This window comes from Parasteatoda tepidariorum, chromosome 11 (genome assembly GCF_982258835.1).
Source record: "Parasteatoda tepidariorum strain Cologne lab strain chromosome 11, Ptep-v5.0, whole genome shotgun sequence".
Lineage (NCBI taxonomy): Eukaryota > Metazoa > Arthropoda > Arachnida > Araneae > Theridiidae > Parasteatoda > Parasteatoda tepidariorum.
Genome location: NC_141765.1, coordinates 25,143,003 through 25,160,728, shown reverse-complemented (window position 1 = coordinate 25,160,728; position 17,726 = coordinate 25,143,003). Strand labels below are relative to the sequence as shown.

Here is a 17,726-nt window from a genome sequence, read left to right as displayed (position 1 = left end):
TTAATTAATGCAGCAATTAATTTAAAATAAATTTTAAAACTAAGAAAAGAAAGTAATAAAAGTATCAATAATTTAAAACACTGTTTTTTAACTCTTAAAATCAATATATATATATATATAAAAAATCAATGATTTAAAAAAAAAAATCATTTGATTTATATCAACAAACCCTGTAGTGAAGTCTTTAAATGTGCAATTCTAAATTCACAATACAAAATAATATAGCATTAAAATATCAAAATTTTAAAAGTCTTGTGAAAATTCCTAGCTATAACAATCAATGTCATGACTACATGAATAAGCAGTTAAATCCTTGCTAATCGAGAGCCCAAAAAAGGGATTCTTGAAGCGCATGTTTTGAGATTTGTCAGACAAAATATCACAAAACATTGGGCCCTTAAAAACTTTGTGAAAATCCATAGTATAACACATTGATAAAACTTGAAAGTGCAATCAATAAAACCATGTGCATTTATATTGAGATCTGTTGGAAATATGATAGATAACAGCGTATGCTCCTCATTTACATCTAGTTAAGAAAAGAGATGACAGACAACGTTAAATAGTTCAATCTCTGGCGTTCATTGGAAGTGATTACAAACCATGCTCGGAAGACAATGTTTTCCTCATGGGAGAAGCCAGTTACTACTCAACTATTCACCTACTTGTGCAATAATTTATGCAAGAATCTAATATTGATGTTTAAAGGCCGAGATTGGACCAGAATACTTACTTTGTTCTTTTAAATCTACTATTATGTAAGATTCTTCCGGAAGTGGAGACTGCTCTGACATAGGTCTCTGTTAAATGTAGCTATCAGTATGCTAACTTTTCCTCTAATCATTTGTAATTTAATTCATGTTTCACAGTCATAAAATAAATATTTATTTTTGTAAGAGCTTTGTTTCCTGAGTCCAGCAACTGGGTAAATCACTCTGTAATTCATTGACTGTAGGGGAAAAGGGTCTTTTCCCAACAAGATCTTTTCTAAAGGAGTACATCATAAAATTATGAATCAATTGCGCTATTCAAAGTTCGTTTTACATCATAATGTCAAATTAAAGCATTGAGAATCACATGAAAATTGTTTGTAATAACTGCCGAAAATCGATTGACAAAGTCACGTAGATATATGGTGCATGGAATCGGCTTGAATCAAACATTTTAAAAAGGTAATACTAAAATTAGCTATTTGAATGTTGTAAATATATCAGATCATAAATAACAAGATTTTTATCCGTAGAAGAAATTCGTAGGAATAACTACCAGAAAAATGATAAACGACTAGACATACGAATCTGTGTGAATTGAAGTGATTGCTCAAATGGAAATTTACATTTCCTAATAACATACAGTTTTAAAAATTGCAGAATTTTAAGTAAAAATTTAGGGGGCAGTGTGAAATATGATAGAATCTACGCAAAATAAGTGCATTAGGGAGTTAATGCTCAAATTTGAAATTAGCGTGCCGAAGTAAGTGTAATGATTTTATTAATCGCTTGGAAATTGGCTGCAATAACTGTCATTAGACAAGACCACATGAATTAAGTATGTCAAAAGGTGATCATTACAAATGCGCGGTTTGAAATTGTAGTGTGGTAGTAACGGTGTTGAAATTGGTACCAACAACTACCAAAAAACCAAATATTTATAATAAATTAGAGTGTCATATTATTGGAAATTTAAGAACTGCATGGCTTTACGACAAAGTTGGAATTTCCCATTTTAAAACTGACCGATTTTTGTTACAACAATAACTACCGATAAGAGTTGGGATAAATTCTTGTAAAAGCTGGAGAGTAAAAATATGCAACACTTTAATTTCAGTTCTTGAAAATGTGATTTATAGCTCTTTTGAGACCGTCAATAATCTTTCTCTCTTTATAGATCCTCAGTAAATTTCATGAAGTTCTAGTGTTTCCTGTTGATTTCAAGTTTGAAAACGTGATGTTTTACAGACTCTCATAATGCATGATTCGCATTATCAAGCTTGCTGGGAAAAGATACACAATTCTTAGACTCTGTTGTATTATTTACGATTATTATTATTTTCTATTCCGTGTTATTGTAAAAATAGCTTTCTTGTAGTACATGTTAAAATTTATTTTGCTTTTTGTTTAAAAAATTATTTATTTCATGTGTTGTAAAAGTTTGCCTTGTTTTTTTAAGGAGTATTACCGTGCCTCTTCTGTTATAATAACTAACAAGATAACCAAAATAGTTTAAGTCATTGAAATTATTATGTTCTAAAGAAATTTTTGAAAAATTACCTAAAACTTCCCTTTAAATGAATGATATTTGTAAAAAGGGTTTATTGGAATGATCAGAGTAATGACTATTGTATAAGGTGTTCCATCATATAAACATTTTATGTATATTTTTACAGTGTTGTACACATATTTAGATTCATTGTAAAGTTTGGTAAATAAACTAATAAAATTTGATTAACTTGTTTATCTCTCCTTAGTTTGACATATTTTAAATGCTAAAAGAAAAAATTGAAAATGTATTTGTCTTAGTGAAATGAAAAAAGTCACGAAATATTCATAGAGGTATGGCTTTAAAAAAAAAAAAAAAACTATATTATTTTGCTATATTTGAAAAAAGTATTTAACAAAAAGCAAAAATTTTGAAAAAAAAAATCGTCAAATCAGACTTTCTTTTGCACGGTAACAAATTGGATGTATAAAACCATTCTGACATTCTCTAAATTCTTTCTGCGCTTACTCAGTATGAAAGAACTACTTTAAACATTCATATCTTTTGCAATTTTCTTTCATTTTATTATAGCAAAAAAGAAATCCATATTTCCAGAAATATTTAAGCTGGGGGTTTACAAAATTTATTGAAGGTAATAAAACTTAAGTAATTTGGAAATTCTATTGACCAGCTTATAAGAAAAAATTAAATTGCAGTGATATAAAGTATGATCCTTATGCTAAAACATAGACTGAAAAGAAATTCTACAGGTGCAAAGCAATTGCAACAATTGCACTTTGAGGAATTTCCTTTTTTGTAAAACTTAACAGTAAACTCATATTAAGTTGAATAACTCAAGGAAGGTTCAAAATTCCTGCCTTAAAATTGCATTATAGGGGAAAGTGCAATTGATTAAATTTACAGGAAATTAAGATCCTGAAAAATCATTATCTAAAGTTATCACCCCTAGCAAAAATAATGGCAATCATATAATTCGGCAGAGAGTTAGAGATTGTATGGCATTTATTCAACACAGCTTCAAGATTTAGCATATATGTCAGTGAAAGTAGTGCTTGGTGGTGAGCCAATCTCTCTACAAACATTGACTAAAAGTATTAAATTAGTGAAAGATTAGGAGAATGTGCTGGCCACAACTGTCTAATATATTTTGTATCAAGTAAGATGACAGTCTGGGCATGTTTGATTAATGCACAAACTTAAAGGCACATAATAATGTCGCTCTAGATCTGTGTTTCCCAAATCAATGACTTTTTTGTACCCCTTCTAAATTTTTCCTAACGCTGTGTACCATTGATAAAAAAAATGAATGCATTTTTTACTATAAAAAAAATTGCACAAAAGTTACAAATCACATCTGGCTGTCGACACCACTAAATATTAACTGCAAAAAATAGCCAATAGAAAAATATGTAATCTTAAATTTTCATGGCTAGCTTTGTTTTCGAATAAAAATTTTTAAAATTTTCGTTTGTTGCAAGATATTTCGAATAAGAACTCGTACCCCCTCTAAACTGTTCCCGTACCCCTGGGGGTACGCATACCACACTTGGGGAAACACTGCTGTAGATGGATATCACCATTTTGGAACTGTATACAAAACCAGCATTTGACAAGCATGCCAATAAGCAGTTTTAATTAGCTATTTAAATTTGGAATTAATATCAGATTCTGACTTAGTGTGTCGTACTTTCAAAACTTATGTGTTAAGGATCGGTCTTGCATTTTTCTTTGGTATTTTTAAATGACTTCAAGGTGAAATTTCATAAGATTAATTTTGATCTGAAACAACAAAATGGAAAATATTCATCTTGTTGGAACTGGTTTGCAATAAGGTTAATGCATTTTAACGTGTTCGCTTCCGAACTCATGCCAGTTCATAAATAGTAGTGAAGCATCATGCATTGGAGTGATATCAGCAGCAAACATGTTAAGTGGTACATGAATTCTGAGCTGAAACTGTTCAAAATTGGCTTTTTTTTTATCCTTAAGAATTTTTAATTGACTTTAAGATAAAATTTTTTATTGTTAGTTCCATTCTGTCAAAATCGAAACTAAGTGTAAAAAATTTGCTTTGCTGGAATTGTCTTGAACAGAAAACGACGAGAGAACATCAATGAAGATCTTATCAGCTTATGGATCTTAATATATAGAGAAGGATTTAAAGCTCGGTCAAATCTGCTGATACTGCTCAATACACACACGAACAGAATTTAAAAAATATTGAGCTATTTTGTGAATGCGGAAAATATTGAACCTAAAGAAAAAAATGATCGACCGCTTGATCTTTTTTACCAGAAAAGCATGAAAAGAAATATTAACATCGTAGTTTATAGCAAAAGGTGTCCTCCCATTTGGCTTAACAGCCAATCTAATGTACTTGATTCAGACATTAAACATAAATCAGACTGTGTTGAAATCATTGACGATTATTCACATGACAGTTGGATACAAATTGATGTATGAAATTCCCACCATATTAAGGAAATTAGGGAACATTCGTCCTATTTCAGATAAATTTGAAAGTTTATGTCCATGATATGAATATATGATTGAAAAATTACCACAAGGAAACTCATGCCTGAACAGCTTCTCAGCATTGAATCCTAATTTAAAAGGCGAAACAAGTACTATGTAGGCACTTGAAAAATTATCTTAATATCTCTCAAATGTTTTTAGACTGAAAAATCACATTTGTAGGCAGGAATAAGACCATATCAGACTGATATTGACATAAAAAAAAAGAGCTGAAGCATTGTTCCAATAATTTCAATGAAGATAAATATTTAATTGATTATTGGACTATTTGAGTTAAACGATGAAATTACACTTGTAGAAAAATATCATACATTAGGAAAATTAGTTGAAGCATGTCTCAGCTGTTTTCATGGAAGTTTAGTTGGGAGAGCCTTTTATTTAATAAATAAAGTATTAAATTGATTCCTTAGATGCCATCTAAACAGTAAAGTATTAGTAAATGGCAAGCAAAAAGTCAACATGCCCAAAGTAGGATCACAGAATCCTGTAAGTTTTTTTTTCTCCATTGGAAAGGGCCTTGGGTACAAATGTATATAAAAGATGGCAAAGCATACAGATAAGACTTAAAAGTTGTAAATTTAGTAGTTGATGGGGACTGCAATACACCTGGAACATCCACAGTCTTGTCTCCTAAGGATTTAAACAAATCATGCAAATTACAGAAAGCTTTATGTTCAATAAGAAACCATCAACGTCTGATCTGTACATGAAAAAGAATCTTCAGACATATTTCTTAATTCTAATGTTGAAAAGCAGATTAAGAGAAAAGCAAGCTCAACAATTTCTTCTAAGAAGCAATAATTAAAAAAAAGAAATTGATAAGATATACAAAATGTATTTTTTGATAAATAATTTGCCAAAGTTAGTTGTCTATTGATTTATTGTATATAATTATTGTGAACATTAAAAAATATATTGAATGTTAAAAAATTGACATATAATCTCAAAAGCAAAAATTGTTGGTGAACATAATTGTTCCTGAACATTAAAAATTATATTGAATGTTAAAAAAACTAACATGAAATCTATTCTGAAAAGCAAAAATGTCCTGAACTCTGCTTAAGAAAAATCAAAAAAAAAAAAAAAAAAAACTTATGTGCTCAATATTATTATTCCTCAGTTCTAATTTTCAAGCAACTAAACTCAGCATACAGAAAATAAATTAAATAATGCTCCCTGTTAAGCAAAATAATTTAATGCTTGTAATAGATATTTCAGGAAATTATATATTGTCATTCTATTCTTTTTGAAATATTCAGATTTGTTTTGTAATACAATGTTGCACTATATTTATGTTGCATTGTTCACGATCTTTTAATTTCATTAAGTTTTAATAATAGTTTTTAATTTTATTATTCATATATACACTGATGAAAACATTTAAAGGTAGGAATAATTTTTAAAAAGCAAAAAATAAGTAATTCCTATTTGCAAATAAGATATCAAAGGATAGCTAAGCTCTTTGTAGACACCTCTGTGGCTTGTGATGGCGTAAGGCAGTGGCGCTGTAATCGCGTTTGTGTAGATATCTCATTTGCTCTCCAAAGCTTGTAAGTAAGGATGTTTTGAAACATAGTAGCTTAGCCCAATCCATGTTTTATGAATTTATTAATTAATGGATATAAAAGTGGCTTATGAAATAAAAAATTGGACTTTGTTGGTTGCTATAAACAGAAGGGTTGTTGTTACAGGAAATTATTCTAAAGTATGCCAACTGCATAAAGCGTTTAGTCATAAAACATATATGATTTGCAGATAATTTTTTCACACTAAGCCTTTTAGAAATTTTTTTAGCATCAGTAGAACTTTTTTTAACTGTCTTGAAAATTAGTCATTAAAAAAGAATTACATCAAACTTAAGCTTTTTTAGTTTAAAAAAACACTAGGAATTCTTTTATTTTAGAAACCAAAAATAAATTGCTAAGAAAAAAGCTGATTAACTTACAGCATTTTAATGACTATAAATTTTTTTTAAAAATGTTTCAGCTGATAAATTCAACAACTGGGCAATAATAAAATCGCTGTTGAAATGATGAAAAACAATGAAAAAGATATTTTTAATAGCCAAAAAAGTGCATCTTTCACAGTTAAAAAAAGTTTTTACAGACCTCCATTTATACAACAAACAGGATGAAAAATATGGCGCAAATTGCAGAATGTTTGATAGCCAGGAACACACAAAAGAGAAACTTTAGTTACCAGGAATCCCTGATAGTATAATGAATTTAGCAGTATCACACCTCAAAACAGACATTATATATTTTGACTACATTTTTAAACCTTATTTTGTGAGGATCTCAGAAACCTTTCCTCTGATTTAAAATAATCGGTAGTTAAATTATTTATATTGCTGTATAAACTTTTTTTGGTTTTGATATCTCTATTTCAGAATTTTTTATACATTGCTAAAGTTTATTTATAACATGAAAGAAAATACCCGTATTTTAAAACTACTGATGTGTGATTTCTTTAGAATTAAAAAATTCCACAGGGCATGACATTTTTATTTTAGTTTCAAAATCTGTAAGTAGACTTTAGCACAATGTTTCTCAACAATGGAACAAGAGACCATATCATACTTTTTTTGTGAGTGAGCTATGTGCTCAACTCAAATTTTAAAAAAAATGCACAGGGTTCAAGAAAAAAGAACACCCTGAATAACTTTTGATCTAATATTCCAAATTTTAGATACTAGGAATCGTTGATAAACGGTATGTTTATTTAGAGAACTAGCATTGTTGAGGCAGATTTCGTAACTTAAAATATACTCTGCACTAATCAATTAACATATTTAAGGTCAATAACTTGAACCATTAAGATTGCATTTTGAAATTTATAATCAGATAATTAGATCAGAAGTTATTAAAGTGATCACTTATTTATTTGCGCACTGTACATTACATATAAGAAATTTGCATTATTATATCTATACGACATCAGAATCATATTAAGAGTAAAACCAGTGTTCTCCCTAAGCATTTTGAGAAGGGCGACCAGCTCTACACACCTTTTGATTCCTATAAATGTGCCCTCTTTGCCCATTTTGTAAAAATAAGTCACCATTTCTTAAAAATATTGCCTTTTTATTCATATTCCATTTTGAAAAAAATTAATTTTCTACATAAATAATAATTACACACTGGTAAAATTATCTCTGTTTATTGGTTTAATTCTGATTACTATTACTAATATTTACTCTGTTCGGATTATTCTCAATTCATTAATATTTTATAAGAATATCTCTTTTCTCAGGGGGTAGGGTATTATTAATGATTTTAAATTTCGAAATTATTTTTTAAATAAATGCCTTTTTTTAAATACACCTTTGTATATTTATTTTGTCATAATTTTCAGTTTAAATTTAGAAAAAAGCTTTCAAGTTGTTTATTAATTAACCATTTATTTCAGTTTATACTTTTTTTGAAAGAAATTTAGGCACAGAGATAGTCCTTTAGCATGCCTTTAATTATTTTTATAAACTACAATTTTCTCTCTCATTTCAATAACGAGAGAAAATTATTTTTAGAAATATACACATAAATTAGTATAAGAGGGTAATTCAAAAATCGTTGTTGATCAAATTCAGTTATAACATAATATTACACATTTTGATAAATTTTTACGATGGTAAGTGAAGGCCATTTCAAAACTCAAAGTGCCCTTTTTTGGGTGGCATCACCCTTCCCTTTTTTATTCCTAGGGAGAACCCTGGTAAAATTTCTCCCTCAGAATCTTTTTTTCTTCTTTTTTAAGATAGTTTTCAACTTATTTATGCTAAGGATTAATTTGTTAAACATTCTTTAGTACTGCAGACAGTAATCAACAGTTCATATAAAAGAGCTTAATATAATCTATATTATCTACTTTAATATTTCTTTATGAATCCTGTATTTATTTATTTTATTTTTTATAAAGGCCTGGTAGAGATTTTTGTTCATAGCCGCAACATTTCTCAGAATGCTGCCCTTCTAAGCAAGAAAGCAATATACCTCCAATAAGAAGGCTCTGGAGATACTGACTTCTTTTTTGAAGCAGCAGATTATGTACTGAAAATCCACTTCATTTTATAGATTTAGTATATTTAGTATCAAATCCAAAATTAAACATCTTTCAAGGACTTTTATAAAAACATTTTCTATACCATTCTGGCCTTATATATTTCAAACATATTTTGCCAAAATTTAGTCCATATTAAAGTAGATACTCAAGTACTGTTAACCCACTGGCAGTTTTGATATTTTAATTTGTACCGCTCCCAAATATTCACATTTTTTTTATATATAACTGTGGTATAAACTAAAACCCCCTTCCATAAAAAAAAACTATGATAAGAAGCATCATTTTTCTCCTATCTTTAATTCTAGATAGGTGAGTGTTTCAGCACGTAAAAATGGAGGCTTTTTCTATATGCAGGATTTTTTGTAGGATGGAGTAATGTTTTTATGCATATACATTTTATATCTAGGAAGATAACAAAATCATGAATTCCTATGTGCAGAACTGCCAGTGGATTAAACAACATATGAATCACAGTCCAGATCTTTTCAACACATAACATAAACTAAAAGCTTTAACCTTTTGGGTGCAAAAGTAAACTAGAGCCAATTTTACTTACATAATGATGGCTTGATAGTTATGAAGTTCCAATGTTTTAAAATACGCTAAGATAGGTGAACTATTTATGATTAACACTAGTGGATTCTTTCATTTTAGTTGCAAATTTATTTTTAAAATTCTTTGATTGAAGATCATTGATATAAATTTATAGTGTGTAAATTAATTTATGCAAATGTTGAGTGGTAGTCCAAAATATGTTATTCCTTATAGAAACATATTGTGAAATAATTTTACCATTACTTAGCTCTCTTCGATATTGCCACAATGCCTATAAGTGAGTTTTGTCAGAAATAAGATATTATTTAGGCTGCTGCTTGTAGATTTTGTTGTCACATGAATTAATGCTTTTTTTGCAAATAATATGTTAATATTATAACTGTTGTGAGCTTGTAACAGATCAACATGGTAAATAATTCTAGGTTAAATTTGCATACCATTAGCTAGTGCCCTCTCTCCTAATTAGGAAAGAAGCTCAAAATGTCAATATGCAGAAAAGCCACAGTTTTGTAAGAATAAAAATGATATTTGATTGAATCTTTGTAAGATTTAAAGAGTTAATTTAACCCTGAATTCTCTAGGCTCAAAAAAAATCGATAAATTTTTTGTAACAAAGTTTAATTCTGCGTCAATAATTTCTTTACGATAGTTTACTTTATGACCATTCTAAAACCCAGATAATTCTTTATGCAAAACAGTATGCATAGCTTAAAATTATATCTTTGGTTTAAGTTAAAGGCTCTTAAACTAAAGCCTTATTTTTGTTTTTTTAAAAAAAATTTTCTTGCCGAAAAAGCTTTAAAAAACTACAGCGATATAAAATTTTTTGCACCCACATGGTTAAAGGTTAGCATTCACATAATAAATAATTGGAACATTTACTAGTTCTTGTCTCATATAATTTGTCTTTCAGTTGAAGTACGACAATGAAAAGGTGTAATATCTTCCCACCATGAATTTGGAAATAAATATTTTAGAATTTCAATGCTATCACGTGGGACAGGGACTTTATTGGTTCCAAACATAATGGTAGGCATGGGTTCAGATATAAGTTCTGGAGGAAAACAGTTAAGTTCTTCACAAGAATTTGGTGGAAGTACTCTGTGAATCCACCCAACTCTCCTCATTTGATGGGTCAATTGATCTTCTTCAAAAACAGTTAATGTAGCTGTTGGAACATTTTCCTCGAATTTATTTACTTTATAAAATCCACCAGCTGAATTATATATAATTACTAAACTGTGACTTTTAAAAATTCGATTTAAAATACCTTCATCTACTGCTGTTAATTCTTTATTTAAAACACAAAGTTCTAATTCTGTATGCCAGGGTAGTGATTTCTTAAATTTCAGTGCTCCCCATAAACTATTGTAACATAAAAAATATGTAAGTTTTAAATCAACCAAAGCTTTCTGTATTTCATCTAACAAGTTGTCCAATTTTTTTTCAGTATCAGTTGACATGACACAATCAAAAGAAATCTTTTCATTATTCCACACAGAATGTAAAGCAAACAAAACAATGATTATAAAAATTACTACTACCAAACGTTTTAGTTGAAATCTAATTATCTTCATAACTTATCCAAACCATCAGATAGCGAGTATATCTAAAATAAAATTAATACAGTTAAAAACTTAAAGCAAAAAATGTATAAATTTATATCAACTGAAAAGAAAATTGACTTAAAATAATGAATGGGTAAAATTTTTTACTCCAATACAACGTTGATTTTACATATCTTGTGCGTGGTTTCTGTCAATGGATTTGCCAAAAATGCTAACAAACTTTGCATTTTGCAATTTTCTTTTCTTTTTTTAGCAAACAGAAAAAAATGCTACTAATACAATATTGAATACTTTTTAGGATAAAGAAAAGAAATTAAATAAAAAAAAAAAAAAAAAAACTTTGAAAACAAAATTTTAGAGAATAAACTGAATGTTAAGTTAAGTTATATTAAGTCCAAATAAGAAAGTGCATGAGATTTTGCACCAAAATCTTAGCTAACAGTCAAGCAGTAGATATCAAACTAAAAAGAGGCTTTCTAGACAGGGATTGCAATCTGAAGCTGCACCACTGTCTACAAGACTAGTATAGCTAGATTATGATCTCAACCCTGCAGAACCAAAATTATAATTAAAAGAATTCTTCACTTTTGAAATGCTTTTTAAGGCCTTTACTGATACCTGAATCACTTAACTTTCTCTTCTGGAGGCAGTTTATGATTGAAAAATAATGATAGAAAATAATAGAAGCGTGAATGTTGTTAAGAATTTGCTGGAGTTTTTGCCAAATATTAATTCTCTTGTTCAAAAATTTTCCCCTCATGTAGAATATTTCTAAGATTCACGGTTAAAAATGAACCTATGCAGAAAAATAGGAAAAAAAAAGTTTAAGAGAGAAAATTTCCTGATTTCAGATTGTAAGACAAGATCAAAACTCTATTGGGCTATTGGGTGAAATTGGAAGACTCCATACAAAAAGCTTTAATTATAAAGCAGGCAATAATTGTGTCTGAGGAAGAACTGAGTAAAGTTTCAGTTATTTTAAATGAACTACAGCCAGTTAGAATAGCTGTCGAAAGTTTTTACCAATGCGACAACAATTTGTTAACGTTTGATCCAATATTGAAGATTTTGTTAAACAAAATTGACTATCAGAAGGTAGATTTAAGTGACTGTTAGAAAATTACACTCAACGGAGAAGAATGAATATGTGCAGTGTTTTGGAGTATCTGAATTATAATGGTCAGCCCCATGAACTACTGTGTTCAAACTCAACAGTGTTTTCGAATCTATAAAGCACAGCAAATTGAAAGATAATATTAAAATTTTTTATTTGCAACTAAAGGAAACAAAAATTACGGATTTAGTCATCAAATTAGAAAATGAGGATAAATATGAAAACAGGGACACTAGAAAAGGAAACAATAAAAATGATAAACCAGAAATATCATTAAAATATTAGGCAAAGTCAGCCATTCAAAGCTGCCCAGTTTCCTCAGAGTTCCGTACAAATACTCAATATTCAACAAAGAAATGAGTGTCTTAGAAGGGTTGGATAACAAAGCTATGTATGAGTATTTATCACTATAAAACCAACAACACGAAGGCTTTTCATTGAGTGCTTTATTTGCCACTAGAATTTTATCTCCACTTAGGATGTAACTCATTGTATTCACTGCTTTTCACGACTTATTATTTAATCATTAAAAAAAGATAATGGTAGATCATAAATCTCTAGATATTGTTCTAACAAAAGATTAAGTGCTATATTATTTACAAGTTCTTAGTTTTACTTATACTTCACTCTACCATCAGTTTTAACTTATTAAATTCATTCTAAGCATAAATGGAATGCTTAAATCAGATTTGTAAATCCTGCAGGATAACGCAGGATTATTATATCCTACTACATTTTGAGAAAGCAGAATATACATTCACATTTCATCTTATATTGCAAATATACAGTAAAACCTCGCTACAACAATATTTTGCGGACCAAATAAGAATATTGTTGTAGAGGGATATATTGTTATATCGAGGGCCCACATAATTCTGGGACGCAATAAGATTTTTTGAAATTTAATGTTATATATTCATTAACTATAAATATATTTATATATTATCGAAAAAATTAATTTGCTAAGTGTTTATTACGGTTAAGCATTAAAAACAATGGATCTAAATACAGAACATAAGATTGTAAACTTACCTTAAAAAAACATTTTTATTGAAAAAAATCCGATATTTTTGTTTGTTTATTCATTTTTCTGACTGTCAACCAACAAAGTATGCATAGAGTCCAATGCCCGAAAATGATTTTCATTTGTGAATGGAAGACTTGAGAAAAATGTCTTTAGAGATTTTACGGATTGAAGAGCTTCATGGGTTGACAATACGGACTGTGATACACATGGATCATCATCACCATCTTCTTCCTCATCATTATTTTCCATTTCATCCGTAATTTCAGAGAGAATCTCTTCATCACTGCGAAAATTGTGAGATCGTCATCGGTAGTTAAATAGTCCTCCACGTTAACACCATATGTTTTACCCATTTTTTCCTCAAGTTGGGATAACGATTTTTGAAGATTCAAAACAAATTCTTGATTATCTGAAAGATCACTGTCTGTGGAATTTTCTTCACTATTAGAAACAATTTCATCTTCCAAGACACACAAACCGGCCTTTTTCCAACAATTTTGAATAGTTTTTTCTGTTACCTCCCACCAACTACCAGCAATAATATCACATGCTTCCTTGACATTCACAGTTTTAAAAGGATCTTCTACTTTATTTTCGATGTTGACAAGTATCGATTCAACCAAACGCTTCCTGTAGTATCCTTTGAAACACTTGATTATGCCCATGTCGAGTGGCTGCAAAATCGAATTGCAGTTGGCCGGGAAATAAACAATTTAGACGTTGTGTAGTTTTGGAATTGAAGTGTGAGTGGTGCAGTTATCAATTAATAAAGCAATTTTTTTCTTCCTCTTTTTCATTTCTTTATCTAACATCAACAACCATTCAGAAAAAAACTTAGAAGTCATCCAAGCTTTTTTATTGGCTTTATATTCCACGGGAAGACTTTTCACATTCTTGAAACACCTCGGCTTCAATGATTTGCCGATAATAAGAGGTTGCCTTTTGTGTGTCCCTGTGCTATTGGCACACAGAAGAACAGTCAATCTCTGCTTTGATTTTTTTCCGCCGTAACATTTTTCACCCTTAAATACCAATGTTCGATCGGGAAGGAGTTGAAAAAACAGCCCAGCTTCATCTGCGTTATAAACGTTCTCTGGTTTATATTTTTGAAGAATATCTGTCATCTTCTCTTGCTTCCATTCATTTGCTTCGTTAATCGGAGCAGATTTTTTCTCTCCGTGAACTTCCTGGAAAGTTATTCCATGTCGATCCCGAAAACGCATTAGCCAACCATTACTAGCTTTAAAAGTTTCGTTCCCTAGCATTACTGCGAATTTACGTGCTTGTGTGCATAACAAGGGCCCATTTATCGGGATATTTGTTGCTCTCATCTCTTGAAACCATTTTAAGACGGCAGCATCAATGTTTTCATTAGTTGCGACTTTTAGTCGTTTACGCTTTGGATTAATTAAATTTGAACTTAAAGTATCTTCGATCTGTTTTCTTTTCTTTAGAAACGTTGCAACTCTAGATTGAGATAATCCGTATTTTCTAGCTGCATCAATCTGTTTCATTCCATCATCAATATCTTTAATAACGTTAAGTTTATCTTGAAATGAAAGTTACTTTCTCCCTGCCATCTTATGCTAAATTACACTAGTAAAAAATATCCAATACGCTGAAGACTCACCAAGCTGAAAATGTTAGCAGCACTAAATGCGAAAAGCTCTGATCGTAGAATTTGCGCTAGCTCATGAAAACACCAGGTGTAGTTTAAATCAGGGATTAAGTGACAGTGATAAACGATGACCAATGGTCAGTATACATTTTTTTCTCCTCCTCAATTTCAATAAACGTGCTCCACCCACCTTCTACAGAAACAGTACCTTCTCAGGGTAGCAGGTGTTACTGTGATGTGTGTGGTCATTTATGACTCATGATGTTACAATGGTGATTTCTTAAGAACTGAGGGAGGCAATTCTAAAACATGAAGCTCTTAGAGTGGTCTAAGTACCTCAACAGTGGGGGAATGAAATTTGAATACAAAAGCCATTCTCTGATGTGAAAAGAAATAACAGTGAGGTGAAAGATCATAACCAGCAGTGACCCTTTTATCAGAAAAGATGAAAAAAATGGTAAAAGATGACAAAAAGGCATTTTACATTATTTAAAAACCAATAAAAAAAATAGAAAATAATGTTGAAATTTGGAAAAAAATCGTTTTACAGAGGTTTACTGCTTCAGAGAATATCGTTATATTGAGAGGAAGATAACATTAATCAATATGCAAGTTTGGCGGGACCGCGGAACATTATCGTAATAGAGGGAGTTATTGTTGTATCGGATATCGTAGTAGCGAGAGTTCACTGTAGTAGGTATCCCAAGTAAAGCCACTTTTAAAAAAAACTAGTCAAAGATAAGAATGTACAAAAATATGTCTTTTTTTTTATCAAGTTTTATTTCAATATTTTGCTTCAAGAACCTTTAAATAGTTCCTAGATAAAAATATTGAGCCAATATTCAAATAAATTTAAAAAAAACAATACAAATCTTTGAAAAATTGTTTTGAGACATATTGATTCAAAGTGATTTCAACCCTCAAAGAAAATTTTTATGGTAAATGCAAAGCTGTTTTTAAGCCCATGATATTTTTTTCTACCAGTATTAAAGTAAATTACTTGAAAGTGTAGGGCATAATTACCTTTCATTTTCCCCTTCCAGAACCTGATACTTATGACCATATTTTTTACTAACTGAAAATTAATAACTTATGTTCTGCTGCATAAAAATGAGAAGAGCATTTACAAAAAATAAAGTCTCCTCTCTCTCACTCTTTAAAGTACCTGCAGGAAGCTATTGCAGAGGTAAAAGTAGGAAACTGAGTCAGCAAAAAGTTGAAAGAAAGTATGACACACTAAAATCAGCACTATGAATAAGTGGAAAAATTAATTCAGAGAATCAAAGAGCTGGTCAACATAAAACTTTAATAATTAAAGAAGAACAGGATCTTGTAGAATGTTATTGTCTAGAACTAGATTTGATTATATATAATAAATATTGTATCTTATTAAGCAAAATTCTATTTCTAATATTTTTTAGAATGGATATCCAAAGGAAGATTGGTATATATAAGTTTTATGAAACAAAATCTTCGCTTATCTTTCAAGAAAGCCTAGCACTTTTAGTCATTGTGCCAAATCAATCTAAAACAATTCAAGAAATTGTCTAAGATTTTTCAAAAAATTAAAAACAGTATATAAAGAGAAACAGTGTATAATTTTTTTATATTTCATTTACATTCGTTTCTGATATATTTAAATTTAATATTCCAGTAATTCAAATTACAAATATATCAGACTACAAAAAAGTTAACTATAACTATACCGAAAACTATTCATATCTAGAAGCTCATTAGTATTAAACTGTTTTTCATATTGTACGGTATTTCTGTTACATAAATTGAAATTATTGTGTTAGTTATTTGGAATAGAATTGAATAAGAGTAAAAAACAACAATGAAAAAATTACAACATACTAAATTTATTTCTAAATTTCCAACAAATAGAAATTATCAGAAGAAGTTTATAATTTAAATCAGTGAAAAAGAAACTATGCAAAATTACTTACAGTAGTTGATTGCGATATTTCCGCCCATTAATTTCGCGACAACATTCTATGTGAGAATCGACGGAATCTATTATTTACAAACATTGAAAAAAAAAGAAAAGAAGTTATTACTGTCTTTTTAGGATTCAATAATATGAAAGGTTTGCTTAGAGCTTGCTTTGAGTAAAAAGTTGTTGCTTACCATTACTCATGTGCCATTCGTGCTGCTTGCAAATAAATCGCATTGGCGATCGTAATGGACAAACACGCCATCTAGGGAGAAAACGGCTCCATGTCTATAGAAGTTATTAATGTTTTTTGGAGATTCAATAATATGAAAGGTTTGCTTAGAGCTTGCTTTGAGTAAATAGTTGTTGCTTACCATTACTCATGTGCCATTCCTGTTGCTTGCAAGTAAATTGCATTTGCGATCGTAATGGTCAAACTCGCCATCTAGGGAGGAAACGGCTCCATGTCACCTTTCCCTCTTCTCCTCTTTGCTGTAAGGGAATGTTTTACAATATTTTTCTCTAATTTAAATTCTGAGCTTGTTGTTAATTTTTGAAAACCAATATATTTTTCGGATATTGCTTACGGATATTCTTTCTATTGTTTTCTTAATAATCTTCATTAATTAAACGTTTTAAATTCCAGAGATGATTACGCGCAATGTTATATTTAAGTTTCAGTTTTGCTAATTTTTTTCAGAGCTTGGGTTTGTAGAAATCAATGAAAACGCTTTTATAATTGTTGATGAAAAGTGTCTTATGCGAAATACATGTTTTTAATGAAAAGATAGTTTGATTGTTAGTTTTTACAATTTTTTTATAATAAAGTATGTTCTGCATGTATTTATCTGAACTAATTTGGGAATAAAGCCTTTTTAATTTATGATCATAATATTTAAAAATGCAATATGTGGTATATATTTAAAAAAAAATCAGCAACGCAATAATAAATTCGTTAAATTTTATTTCTCATAATTAAAAATATACGTTTCTTCACCAAGAAGAAGTTTTATTTTTAGTTTTCATAGTCAAAAAATCTAAATTCAAAAATTTCCCTTTTTCACCAAAATGTTTGCGAAATCTGTATAAATCTA

General features: G+C 29.6%; 2 protein-coding genes across 3 annotated transcripts in view; one reads left to right on the top strand and one right to left on the bottom strand.

Moving 5' to 3' along the window:
• LOC107452623 (small glutamine-rich tetratricopeptide repeat-containing protein beta) overlaps positions 1-2,454 on the top strand; it is a 37,438-nt gene extending 34,984 nt beyond the window's left edge. The window contains exon 12 of one of the 2 annotated variants that reach the window (XM_016069160.4): positions 1,888-2,454. In XM_016069160.4, the coding sequence (XP_015924646.1) occupies positions 1,888-1,898 (11 nt within the window). In that variant the 3' untranslated portion in view covers positions 1,899-2,454. Of the gene's footprint in view, positions 1-533; positions 897-1,887 lie in introns of those variants that run through there. The other variant, XM_016069159.5, reaches the window with a different exon arrangement.
• A 6,058-nt stretch (positions 2,455-8,512) lies between these two features.
• LOC107443715 (uncharacterized) lies at positions 8,513-16,841 on the bottom strand. The gene is made up of 2 exons (XM_043054242.3): positions 16,646-16,841; positions 8,513-10,978 (listed from the first exon to the last, which is right to left on the bottom strand). Exon 2 carries the CDS (start codon positions 10,944-10,946, stop codon positions 10,263-10,265), a length of 684 nt encoding a protein of 227 aa, XP_042910176.1. The 5' UTR covers positions 10,947-10,978; positions 16,646-16,841; the 3' UTR covers positions 8,513-10,262.
• Between the last annotated feature and the right edge of the window lie 885 nt (positions 16,842-17,726).